The sequence below is a fragment of the Argiope bruennichi genome, chromosome 9, assembly GCF_947563725.1.
Source record: "Argiope bruennichi chromosome 9, qqArgBrue1.1, whole genome shotgun sequence".
NCBI lineage: Eukaryota > Metazoa > Arthropoda > Arachnida > Araneae > Araneidae > Argiope > Argiope bruennichi.
In genome coordinates, this window is record NC_079159.1 from 79958001 (window position 1) to 79972512 (window position 14512).

The window sequence follows — 14512 nt, forward strand, 5'->3', positions numbered from 1 at the left end:
ATGAAACTAAGCTAAAAACTTATTTTTGCGATTAAAAATGTACAAAAATAAAATAAACTTATTTTATGTTTACGATAGAAATATGTTGTATTTATTGTTGTATTTTAGTATGACCTTTCAGTGATTTATTGCATAATTAATTTTCAAAAAATCATACTCAATTTACACATTATTGAATTTGTAAATATAAATTTAGTCATTCCAACTCTTTTCTCGTACAGTAGCGCTGATTGAGAATTCTTTTCAAGATAAAATATCATATTTGTCATTTTTATAGTTAAATTTGCTCTATGTGCGAAAAACAATACTACTAAGAAGATGCACTAAGCATTAAAATTCTACTCTATTATTAATAACAAATTTACTGTTGATGATAAGAACTCAAGGATAATATTTCCTTTTCCGTAATTGATAAATGCACCATTTTATAATTAAAGAAAAAGGAAGCAAATTCAATCTTGAAAAAATTCTTTCCTAACGTTATTTCTCACTAGATTCTTCTAGATATCTTGTATTCTTTCTCAGTTATATTTATATCTTTAAATCTTATTCTATCTCTTCATCCGAATAATTTATGACATTCTTGGTTTAATTTTATCTGCTTTCGAAAAAAAATGGGGAATAGCTTCAGTCAGGAAAAAAATTATTAGAAGAATGTTTGCTGATTTCAGCTTTAAGATTCGTTTAGTCTTGGAAACGGTAAGAAAAAATAAACATGGAAGATATTTGTAAATTAGTTTAAGCATTAATTTAGTTAATTACTAAAGGTTTTTATTTCCTTACATTTTCTCTGTAACTAATTTTATCGTTAAATATTTGGTTCAAACGAAGAGCAGCAGATGAATAAAAAATTATTTTTCATATCCTTTTGTTGACTTAAATATTCATTTCAAAGTTCTAAACGACAATTCTATTAATGTTTCTGTTAAAGGAAATTCTAATATGTTTAAAAGCATCTGGAATTTTATAGCATGATTTCCTATTAAATTATTATTGCAGCAATATTAATTTATAAATATTGCTGCTTTTGATAGTGAAGATTTCATTACATGAAAAAATTTAGTTCTGTTCCGAAAAAGTTCTTGTTTCCGAATTTTATTTTGTCATATTTACTCATTTTTTCAACTAGCTATTATTGAAAAAGAAACACGTCATTTTTCTCTGTAAAAAAATCCATACATATCACTAAAAAAAATAATTTTTTTTTTGAAATTTCAGGTTAAAAATATTTTTATAATAATATGCTCTTATTTGCTCTTAACATTTCATAATGATATGTTCTTATATTCCCACTTCAAAAATAATCATTTTTAACGTGTGTTAAAAATGCATTATGTCTGAATACTGTAAAACTAAATATTATCTGTTAGCATAAGAATATCATCTGAAAATTATTTTAGATGATTCTCCATCAATAAAATTATTTTCAACTGTACCAAAAATGAATATAAAGAAAAGTGTCGAACAGTTTATTTGGTGAGAAAGTTATATATTATATTTTTATTTAAAGAAATGAAATTTGAAAGGAAAATATTGGCGCCGACGAAATTAGATAGATGTATAAATCCATGAACTCAAAAGTAGTTTCATAAGTATTCACTCATACAAGTCATGTCTATATGATGTCTCATTTATGTCTAAAATTTATAGTAATTACTCTTCTAAATATATCAATTACAAAAATGACAAATTTAAAACATTTTATTATTTGTAAAGTTGCCAAGATTCGATTTTGAAATTTTATGCACTCTGTTTTATTTTCTCATGCACGAAATATGCAGACAAAAAGTATTGTAATCCTCAAAAAATTCGAACTCGAGATTTTGACGAATCTCCACATTTCAGACCACTTTAAGTTAAAAACATTTTTTTTTAACTATGTTTGTTTGTTAACACAAAAAAATGATTTGAGCTAAATGGATAAAGTTTGGTATATGATCTTTTTTCCAAATTTCTAGATTTTCAACAGGTTTTGAATGAAATGTATTCTGAAGATCTGCTTGTCTAACTGTCTTAACGTAAGCTAACACAATAACTAGAAAACAAATAGAGCTAGATGGATAAGATTTGGTACATAGATTTAAAATCTAAAGTGTAATACTTTTAATAATATGTTTACCCAATAACTTAAAACTCAATGTCTTAAGTATATGGAATGGGACTGCAACCTTAGTTCTATTTCAAATTTTGCTTTCAGTTGACAGGAAAAAAAGTTCAAAGTACACTTTCGGTATTGGTGCTTGTGTAGCAACTGCATTTTGGCGATTAATCGCCAACAATTATCTAAGATCGCATGCTTCGCTCGTTTGTAACTATTGTTCACCAATGCCATGCAATTATTAATACACAAATAATTCATTAGTAAGTATGCGAGGAAGTGTCTGGGATACTATTCCCACTAATTCTAGTTAGAATTATCAATGCTGGGTGAAAAAAAAGGATAGAGTAAAGAGAATTATTAAAATTGTAATCCGTTTCTAAAATTGTCAGAAAATAATAAAGTAATCATGCGCTGCCATTTGATATTCATCGTAACGCTCCTAGCTGCAAAATTTCAGCGAGCACCCATTATCCAGCTATTTAGGCCTTCTCGGCCCTTTGCAAAATAATTCTCTTCACCGTTATGTAAATCATTTTTAAAAATAAATAGCTTTTATGCTCCCAATAATATTTTAAGTTTCGATTACATTTCAAGACAACTAACTACTAATTTTCTTTTGTGCCACATTTATTCTTTTTTAATATCAATTCGGAGGGACGAAATGCCTTTGTTTTACGATGCGTAGCAATATATTTTTTCTTTCCTGGTTTTTCGGCCATGTCTGTACACTTCGTTCATCTAATAACGCACAGACTAACCATTCCCGGAAATCCTAGAACCTTTTGTACCCTCATAAAATAAAAGTGTTATTACTTCTCCAATTGTTCAGAACGTGTAGCGTGAAGCCATAATATGCTGTCTGTTTTTGTCGTAAATTCAATAGGAAATAGGAACTATACTCCGATTTTCTTTCAGTCTTTTTTGGGGGAAAAAAACTGTTTGTAACTTTATATTTTTTTTCTGTAAAAAAAATCGTTTGCAGGCTTCATATTTATTTTTTTTCCAGAGGAAATAATAGTGTATAATCTTTATATTATTCTTTCTTCTTCCACCAAAAAAAATCGTTTGTTACCTTTATATTTATAATTTTTTTGGTTTTATATTTTTAAAAATCGTTTATTGCTTTTATATTTATTGTTTTTATCCCTACAGGCTAACCCTAGATTCAGAGAAGCCCACTAAAGTTATTGTGGAACCTGTCGAAACACCTCCCAAAGAATACCCTGGAGAAACAGAAGAAGAAAAGGGTTAGTCTGGAATCTTTTTTCTCTTTTTTTTATTTCTGAAATTCACTTTATCCTACTGATTTTTTTTTCTTTGTGGACTATGCTCTTGTCACGATTTCCTTTTCGAACTCAGTTCCCACCGGAAGCCAAGAAGCGAAAGTAATCCGATATTGTGGAGGAAAAAATATTTGAAAAGACATGAATAACTCCATTTTTCCCCAGCAGGGAAAAATGGATATTTATACCATTTTAGAAGTAATGGGATCTATAGATCACTTTTAGAAAAGAAGTTTCTATTTTATTCTAATAGATTTTAAATCGTTAGTCAAATTTAGTTTTAAAATATATTTATATGATTATCATAAATTCTAAAATTGTCAGAATACGATTTGATTGTATTTCTCCTTAATGTAAAATGTTTTTTAATTTCTTCCATTCTTGTTAAGCACTGATGGGTGGTTGATTAATTTAATAAAATTTTGGTATTAGACTAGAGGCGCCATCTGGTAATAAGTTTCAAAAAATATTCAAGATTAAATAATATTTGTAAATATAAATTATGTATCAAAAACTAAAAGTTGAATATTTTTAAGTCAGGAATTCTCTTTTTAAACACAATTAATAAGTGTATAATTTTAAAAACTTTTTTTATCAGACTCATTCTATCATGTAATTAAATGGGGCATTTGGAGGAATGTATTATCTTTTTCATTTCCTGAAGAGAAAATAATTTGTTATTTAAAAATATTTATAATGTACTTGTAATTTTATAATCAACTATGATGTCTGTAAATGGCTTAGTTTTTGCCTTTAAGCTTTAAAAGCGAAGCACACTTAGAATACATTATAAAACAGTTAAGGATTTAAATCATTATTTAACCACTTATATACTTGAAGCTCAACGTTTCATATCGATTTTAATCATGCCCTCTGGGCAATGAATTTTGGATAATTACTATCAAAATCCATTTTTTGTTATTGACATGTACTTCAATTTTTTTAAAACTGTGTTTTAATTTTTATTAACAGAATGGCCATTTTCTTATTTTTGTTTAAATATATGTTTCAAATTTGTTTGCTTTTTGTCCCTTCCTTTGTTATTCCAAGTCGTTCTCCTATCAAAGAAATTTATCACTGCTTAAATATATTTTATCAGAGAAAAATTTAAAAAGCCCTGATATCCAGGTTTATTTTTCTATTATTTTGAACAGAGAAGATTAACTTTGCTGTTGCTGGTTTTCATGCATTTACGCCGTTTTCTTTATTTATTTGATATTAAGGAGCTCAGCTCTTTGCTCAAAAACCTCCTCCTCTCAAATTTCCGCACGGCCGTGTTTTGCTACACAAATCCTGCTCATTTCGATCGCTATAATGAAGATGTTGTTGGTCAGCTATTATAAAATGCTATTATTATTGAGTGATGATGCTTATGGTATCTTAATTCCAATAAAAACTGAATAAAAGTGTTTTTTTGCCTTGAATTTTTTAAAAATTATTGTAGGCATTTAGAAGATGAATGGAACTACAAAGGAAATTAGGAGAATGCTAAATAAAGGAGATAAGAATGTCAAGATTATTAATTGATAACCGTAAAAAAATGATTTAGATTCAATGATAATGAACTTGTTGTATAACATATCAGCACAATTTTTTTAAGCCAATTGTGCGAATTAAAAAAAAAAAATCCTGAATTGATTTTCTTTTACTTTCTGGCCTGCGAATAGATATTTTCTTCCGATACAAAATACATGAGCAGAAAAGGTTGTAGTCATCAAAAATTTGACCTCGAGATTTTGATAAGTCTTGAAATGTCCTGATCTAGACTGATCAAATAACGAAGCAGAATTTTCAGACAATTCTTTATTTTACAGCCCTATATATACAAGAAACAACTTGTTCTAATCTTGGTTAAATAAATAGTTATTTACACCTGTAATAGGAAATACAACAGTCGAAGTCGAGGGTTTTCTTGAAACTCATGTTTCTCGGATTCCGAACTCGTGGGGGTAGTCCAATAGTCCGCCTGCATTTCGTTTCCTCACTCCCTTAAAAAAATCTCAACACTTTATTTCGACTACAATCTCCGCCTCTTAATTCACATTGGTCACTTGAGCTCTTTCAGCCAATTGGGGTTCAGCAATATGCTATCTCAGCGGCGCCAGTGGGTAGTGCGAAGGTCCTTTCACAATGAGAAACATCTAGCATCCAGATGTTTGGACACCCCTTTCTCTTTGAAGGTACTATCAATACCTCTTGGACGAGGAATTCCACATGTGGTCTTTCATTGTAGTCGCTAATGAACAGATGCGAGACCACCCAGGTGAAAAGATCCACCACCTGGCTATCTCGAGGAGTTTAGTAAGTAACAGCGACGACACAGCTGACTGTAAATGTCTTATCAGTACTGGGAAACGGGGAATGTTACAGTCTTCATTTTTTTTTAATTCTCCCTGTGTCAGAAAAATATTTTCTTACATTTACCTGGCTGTAAACATGATAACTAAAACACGGAATGCGCTATATGAATGAAATTTCGTATGCGGTTTTGTGCGCCAAAACTGTAGTTCTATATCAAATGTTTGATGAAATCCGCAAAACAGAAATCTTTTGGCTGTCTTTTATGTAATTTGAAAGCGATAGCTCTAAAACTCAATAAACAAAATAGATATAATTTGGCACATAGATTGCATCACTGGAATTATAGATATTTATCAGAATTTCACCCTAAACCGTCAGTAAATTTGAATGTTTATCTGTCTATCCTTTCATGTGCATGTGAACTAGATAATTTTGAAATCTAATGATGGAGTTAAATGAAATTTCACATACATTCTTACAAATTGTTAATTCAGGTCAAATTTTTTGGATCATATTAGTCAATGTAAAAAAGTATTCTCGTCAAAAATTATATTTAGTGTCCTAGAGGTAAGTTCTCGTCTTCGGTACTTAGACGATCTACTCTAGGATCAAACCCGAATAAACAGAAGAATTGCCATGTAAATGGTTGTGATACATTTTAAATCTAAAATTAAAACCAATAATAGCATAATCGAAAATATTTTTATCAAAATAATATTCGCATAATTCAAAGCAGTTTATACCTAAATAAAGCAGTTCAATACTTAATTATTTAAAAATGGAAGGACTTTATTCCATTTAATCCTGGTCACTCACTATTTTGAGAAATAATCATTCAGTATGAAAACTTTCATACATTCACGCTGGTCTTCCATGACATCTGGGTATCAATTTATAATGAATTTGTTTGGTATATCAAGACCAAATCTGCGTCTTGGACCATTAAATACACGTAATCAATCATCCAATGAAAAGTCCAAATGGAACTCTTCCTGAAGAGTTTCTGTAAAAGTGGCTTCTCTGCAGCTATATTGTCCGTACTGGGAAAGCGATTTGGCCTGGGATTTGAATCCTTATATTAATTATGATAAAACTTCTATTATTCCGCGATTTAAAAGTACAAAAAAAAATAGTGATTACAGATGCAAGAAAATTTATTCCAAATGATAATTGTACAAATTCTGTGAATTTCTTCATATAAGACTGTTTTCGCTTCCAAATATTCTAGAATCTGTAAAAAGAACACGCAGATTTTAGGAACTCGATAATTATTATGTACTATCCGCGCCCGGATGTTATGCCAGGAATAACAGTATTATTTAAAGCATCTTGTATTTAACTTAATGCTCATGGCTCCCTCAACTAATTATTTTTAACTATCAAACTGTAACAAGCATTAAAGCAGTTGTATTTTATAGCCTTTCACTGCTCTGTTTATTGTGAACATAAATCTTTTTAATAGAGCAAAATCCTGAGATATCACGGCATTATTAAAAACATAACTCATAAAATAATCCATTTTCTAATTGCATATCGTCTTTCTTGGAACTTTTTCTTCCTTTTCTTATTCTTCACCTAAACTGAGCAGCTAATAAACAGAATCCTTCATGCTTTCAACGAGGAGAAAAAAATCTTGGGATTAAATTTTTGATAAAATAATGAAATCGGCCTGAGTTTCGTTGCTTTATTTAAAATATTATTAAAAATTATGCTGGGAAAAAATTTAAAGAAATTGTTCACATACAAAAAAAGCTAACAATAAATGGATTCCATTAAAATGCCAATTTGAAATGGTATAAAAGTCATTGGCACTTATCATAAAAAGTACTAAAGTCCCGTTTAGTTTTTAATTAATTGAAATTTTTAAAAAAAATTCCTCGACACATCTCCAACCTCCAATGTATAATTTTGGATCAAATGGTTAGATTTGTAAAGTGCCGACAGAAAGATGCATATTTTCCTTAATAATCAATTTATATTGAGATAATAATAGAGTTATAACTAGGGATTGCAATACCGGTATACCGGGATACCGAATACCGGTATTTTGAGCCATTTGTACAATTTTGTAATACCGGTATTCAAAAGTTTAAATACCGGTTTTTCGGTATTTACTTGAAATTTTTTAAATTGTCTCCACTATATGTTCAGGGATCGCCAACATGACAAAATAGCATACGTTTTTGTTTTTATGTCTCCCTAACGGGCGAAATTAATTAGCTAATTAATTGCTTAAATCTAAATTAGCGAAACATGGATTATACCTGAAATAAAATATTGTATCCATAACGACTGATGGAGCATCAATTATGAAAAAAGTTGGAAAGTTGATTGGTGCAAATCAGCAGTTGTGCTATGCTCATGGAATTCAATTAGGAGTAATAGATTTATTATACCATAAAAATAAAGAACAGAAGAATTCAAATACTGTGGATATAGAAACTTCGGATTCAGACTTTGAAGAGAGTGCTAGTGATATTGACAATGAAGATAATGACAATTTAATTGTTGAAGAAGATATTGCTAATGAGGATGAAATATTAACCTATCGAGAATTGCTTCCTATAATTTATAAAGTTTGAAAAATTGTTAAGATATTTAAACGTTTCCCTATAAAAAGGATATATTACTAAAATATATACTAACTGAAAATAAAACAGAATATATGTTAATATTAGATTCTAAAACACGTTGGAACAGTTTACTCCTAATGATGGAACGATTTTTGAAACTGAAAAATTAAATCCAAAAAGCAATAATCGACTTAAACCTGTAAATTAATTTTTCAGATAGTGAATTCGACTTAATATCCAGAACTATATCAGCTCTACTTCCAATAAAACTGGCTATTGAGGCATTATGTCGAAGAGATTCTAATTTATTAATAGCTAATGCAACAATAAATTTCATTTTGCAGTCACTGAAAGAACAGCACACATCACTATCTAAAGAATTATATATTACATTGAAAAATCGCACAGAAGAAAGGTATACCGTAATAGAAAATTTCGTATGGTATATACATAATTATAATGATTTTAAAAATGAAAATGAAAATGAAAAAGAAGAAAAGAAAATAACCAATTCAAATCTGATTAAGTTTAGAGTAAATTTTCTTAAAACCTTTTACCCACAAACCTATCCACATTCAGAATTCGGTTCAATTATCGAAGATTATGATGCCACTACTGTCGATAGTGAAAAGGAATTGTGTTTTGAACAAAAATTAAAATTAGCGATAAATAAAAAAAAATTTCAACGAACCAAAATACAATACAGAAATCAGCTATATCCAAAACCATCCGACGAGAAATCGATTTATTTGAAGATGGGGGATTTAGAGGTAAATACTTGGAAAAATATATCGTGCATTGCTAACAGTACCACCAGCTAGCGTAGATGCCGAAAAAGCGTTTTCAACAACTGGTAATTTTTACACAAAATTACTTTTCAGACTTAATGACAGTACAATTGATGCATTATGCTTTTTAAGATCACATTTCAAAAATTTGTATTAGTACCACAGACTGAATAGTGATATTTACACTTTTTTTTGTGATTTAAATAAATAAGATGCTCCTTTACTTTTTTGTGATTATATACTGTTATAATTTATAAGTTACAAATTATTTTTTGTGATATTAACACTCTCTAACAAAACTGGCAAATAAAACAAAGAAACACCTGTGTTTTCTTTCTTTTTCTAAAATTTCTAATACCGGTATTAAAACCGGTATCCCGGTATTAATACCGGGTATTATTCGGGTATTAATACCGGGTATAATTCGGTATTAAGATTTAAAAAATACCGAATACCGGTATTGAAATTTTGGTCCGGTATTGCAATCCCTAGTTATAACTCACAGTGTAAAAAGTTAGCTATTACATAATTACAATTGTGAATTTCTTCTGTCTATATAATATTGACATACGATAGTAATGTGATGAATTATTATATTTTGTGCTTATATTGATCATGCAATATCTACAATGGTTTCGACATTTTAGTGAATCATTTTCTTGAATGCTACTATTACATGTTCTATTTTTATTTCCTATCTATAATAATGGAAAAAAAACCATGATAAAATACTGGTGGTGGCAATAAAAATAATTTGAATTTCATTGAAATAATTAAAAATATATTTGTAAATATATCTAAAAATATTTACCAAAAATTATTAGAATTAGTAAAAATTTGCTACAAATAAATTAATATAATAAAAAAGATAATTTTTTAAGTTTTTAACCTTTTTAACCCTTATCGTGGCAAGATTGCTTTTTTGAAGATAAGCAAAAAAAATGTATATAGGTAGCTTATTTTATATTTTATATATATTTTTTTTATATTTTATATTTTTATATTTTATATTTTTATATTTTATATATATTTTTATTTTATAGTGGTAGTATATTTTTATGAAGTTGTATATATGGTATACTATACAAAATGAACATAAGGGTTAAAAGAGAAGTTAAAGGTAGTGTAAAAGGTTTACCAAAGCTGTAAAGGGAAAAAAACACCAAAATATTTTTTTATTTTTAATTCATTGAAATTTAAAAAACAAAACCCTTCAAAGTGCACATTCCTACCTTTCAAAATATTTTTGTGCCACATTCATAGCTCAGTGTCCAGTAATCTGCCTTATATAGCTTATATACATGCACATATTCATTCTTCTGAATTATTAATAGAGATGGGTATTTTCAAATGTATATGAAAATAGAAATTTTGTAATTGATAGATTGATTAATTAAACTCTTTTTTTATACATTAAGGCTTTGTAACCTCAGCTACATGACACTGTATAATGTTTCTCCAAAAATTTTGCCTTTTCTAATTAATTTTGTATAATTTAAGTACAGACAATTGAAAAATAATAATAAGATTTTTCGACTTAGTGTAGATAAGTTTCTATTAAGAAATAATTATTATTTAATGAGAGTTTTACTTAAAAATACCTTTATCCAATTAACGCTCTTGAATTCATTACTCTCATTTCGAAAATATACTCACATCTAAATTTTAAAAAATGAAAGTTTGGTATTAGAATAAATATACACATAAGAATATTTGTTTCGTATTTATTTTCGAAAAATGTATAATAATGCAAAAATTTAATTAATTTTTTGTTCATCGATTGTTTTTCTACAACAGAAAAACATTTAAAATCATTTTTTAACGTTTCTGCAAGTTTAGGTCGTGTTGATTTCTCCTCAGACAATACTTCTCTCTCTTCACAAACAAATGGAACAAATGCATTTTGTCACTGTTCACAACGCTATAAATCGGTATTTTTAGTTTTTTTCTATGAAGAGAAGTATGCCTTTTTGTTGAATATTGAAAACTCTTAATATAATGTAATTAGATTGATAGTGAATTTTACCATCGCGTTAAAAATTGATTAAATTAATGACTGTCTTTATATTCTAAAAAAATTGTGTATTCTGCATTGTTTGTGTGTGAGCCTCTCCTAGTTATAATATGTCCATAGCCACTCTAGAGGTTATGGATAAGGTTATAGGATTGATTGAACATATGGACAAAAAATAAATCTCAATTTTTATTTGTTCCTTTACGAAATTTTACAAATTTCATATATAAAAAAGAATACATTTCCTTTATTGTAAGCATTTAAAGAATGTAATAGACCGTTTAGATCGAAAAAAAAAGGAAAAAGATTTTTTTTACTATAGGAAAAAAATTTACAAAAAAATGTCTTTAACTACAGTTATCGCTTTTATCGCTTTCATTTTCGTTTTCAAATAATATCTTTCCTTCAATTTTTTGGTTAAAATAAAAATCGTTTTTTGAACAATTCTCAACTTTAGTTCCAATATTATTTTGACGAATAATTCACAGCTTTAGTTCTAATATTATTTTGACATCATTTAATAACGTTTAATAGCATTTGATAAAAATGAATGCTCCGACTCTTTAGATAAATTCGATAACATTTGAATTTGGATCATATAACAGAAATGGGACTCGTAATACCGAATTCATAAAATACATTTTTAAAGAAAACGTATTTTCAAAGGTAATTTTATTCTCTAGTAACGATCATTTATATCAGAAAATTGCTGCTAGATGTAGTCTTGACAGGTAATTATCTGCTAGGATTGTCACTTGAAAATATTTTTCGGATGAAAACTAAAATTTTTCACTGAACCGTAAAGCAAGATTCGAAATGTTATCGATGGAAAGAGTGAAAGGGGGGAAATACCATAAGTAATCCTTTTTTACGTTGCTATGGTAACCAAGGTTTTATGGTCCTATATTCTGCTTTATTTAAGTACTTTTCTTTATAGAAAACTGTCGTCTCTTTCATGCTTATTTCGTCTTTTTTTTAAAGAAAATTATTTCCTAAGATTTTAGTTAAACCTGGAGAATCACAAATGACTGCTTTTGTGACGTATTTAGTTTGTATCATTTTGACATGAGAAAATATTCATGAAAAATCATGCAAAGAATGCTAATTTTTACTTTCTCGTATACGTGTTATAGAGAAAGTGTAATTAATAATCGTCAAAAGATTTGAAGTTGAGACTTTGATGAATCCCCACGTTTTAGATCTTCCTAAGTTCGAAAGCACATTTTTGGAAAATGTACATCTGTCTGCCTGTCTGTTTCTCTGCCTGTGACAAAAATTACTCAAAAACGCTTTGAGCTAGACCACTGAAATTCGGTATACTGTACACCAAATTTTCAGATTTCTATCAAATCTATTCGGCAGAAATGTGTTTGTTCGGCTGTTCGAATATAAGTTAACACGGTAACTACAAAAGAAAGAGGGCTAGATAGATAAGATTTGGTAAGCAGATTTAATGTCTATAGTGTAAACACCTGTTAAATTTTGAACCAGATCCAATGAGGGGTTGATTGTCGGTTTGTACTTTCAGAAACATGTGAACGCGATAATTCAAAAACGCAATGATTTAAATATGTCAAATTTGCTCTGTGATTTTGTGACTACAATTGCTAGTTTGTGCTAAATCTTTGTTTCAGTCGATTGAGATAAATGTGCCTGAAACGCGAATTCAATTTTTAATACTATTAACGTATGCCAGAGCTTAATCGCCAAATAACTCGCCAAAGATGACACGATAGAGTCAGTAAAAATGCTAAATTCACGCCAAAAGTTGACATTTTTTAACTTTTGTACGCCAATGCCATGCAAGGTGTTCTGTGGCATGACAACTTTATTAGAAAGTTTTTGGGTTTTTCCACCAAACTAGCAAGTGTAAATTTAATTATAAAGAAGAATGTATGTGTGTATTGATGTTATACACGGCAGAAGTTTGAACTCGAGCGACCATATTTGATATATATGTACTTTGGAAGGTGAAAATGTGCAAAAGGTGGCGATTGTTGTTTATTTTTGAAATTTAGATTAGAATTTTAATTATTAAAAAAAATAAGCAATTTTTTTTCTCGCACAATGATTACCGAAAATGTTATCACACAAAATTAATTTTAACACCATTCTAAAATTTGGAGCGAAAATGTCTTTTTAATGATATCAATTCATTAACATCTTCAAAATAATTATAAAATTTATTAACATCTTAGTACTTTTATTCAGTTCCTAAATATTTTATTTTATTTATCTTTAATTAATTTATGCTTATTTGTTTAGGTGCTACTTCACAAAAACAAAACATCTGATTTCCTTTTCTGTTTTTCTGACACTATTAATCTCTTCCGACAATTAATCAAACAGTTTTTCGAAATTTCTATCATGTTATCATTAGCTTCTCCAAAATATTAGCAATGTGTTGATTTTTTTTTATCCAATTCCAGAATATTAATATGTCTCCATTATTAAAGGAATTACGAAGCAGAAATATGAAGCTTTCTTTCAGAGCATCTTACATTCTTTTCCTATTTGTTGACATCATTGCTCTCTTTTTTCTGAACATCATGTTTACATATGGTAAATACCCAATAAAAGAAAACACAATCTTAATATATAATGATATAATAATATCCTTAATATTTGTAACATCTTAATCTTTTTACACAATTCCAGAATATTAATACGTTTTTGCAAGTGCGTAAGAGCAACGACGCGGAACTATGACACTTTGCTTTCAAAAATCCGCAGTTTCATTATTTTTAAATGTCAAATGAGCAGGCGTGTTGCTCTCTCTGTGAGAGCTCATTAGCATCACAGCTGTATCGCATGCTAATCAGACGTGTACTAATGATGATGCCATTACGTTTCGCACCCGTTCTGCGTCAAAATAGTGCTGATGGGATTGATTTCGAAACACTCAGCGTTCGTGTGAATTGTATGAAACATAGATGAAGAATTCGAATGATTCTGTTAGAGCTTAATAAAATTGAGATTCAGTTATCGTTACATATCGAAAACGAATATCTTGGAAAAGGGGAAACAGACGTAGTTAATTAATTCGGAATTGATTTTTATTTTTCTTCTTCGTAATTTAAGAAAAGTTTAATTCTTAATTACATTTTATTTGATTATTATTATTAAATGTGAATTTTAATTATAATTAACATTTATATTTAATAATAACGTTAGATTGTAATTATAGATTCGTAAAATGAATTTTTCTTAAGTTATTCTTATTGCAGAATCTCGATTTTTTTTTACACAATTTTATTTTGCGAAGATGCTTATTAGGATATGCTTGCTCTGAGATGTCATAAGTAAACTGAAATGATATTATTTTGATGAGATTCATCTTTTAAAGAAAGCACGAGTGGGAAATTGACCTTGTCAAAAACAGTAAAAACATTCATAAAAAAAAGTGGGCAATGCTTCTCAATATTGCTACAATAGCTTTACGATATTGTCTA

The 14512-nt window shown here is 28.5% G+C and overlaps 1 protein-coding gene across 1 annotated transcript in view; it reads left to right on the forward strand.

Moving 5' to 3' along the window:
• Positions 1-14512, forward strand: part of LOC129984643 (uncharacterized) — a 223161-nt gene that overhangs the window by 204931 nt on the left and 3718 nt on the right. Inside the window, exon 2 of the mRNA XM_056094564.1 lies at positions 3254-3348. Within this exon, the coding sequence (XP_055950539.1) occupies positions 3254-3348 (95 nt within the window). The remainder of the gene's footprint in view (positions 1-3253; positions 3349-14512) is intronic.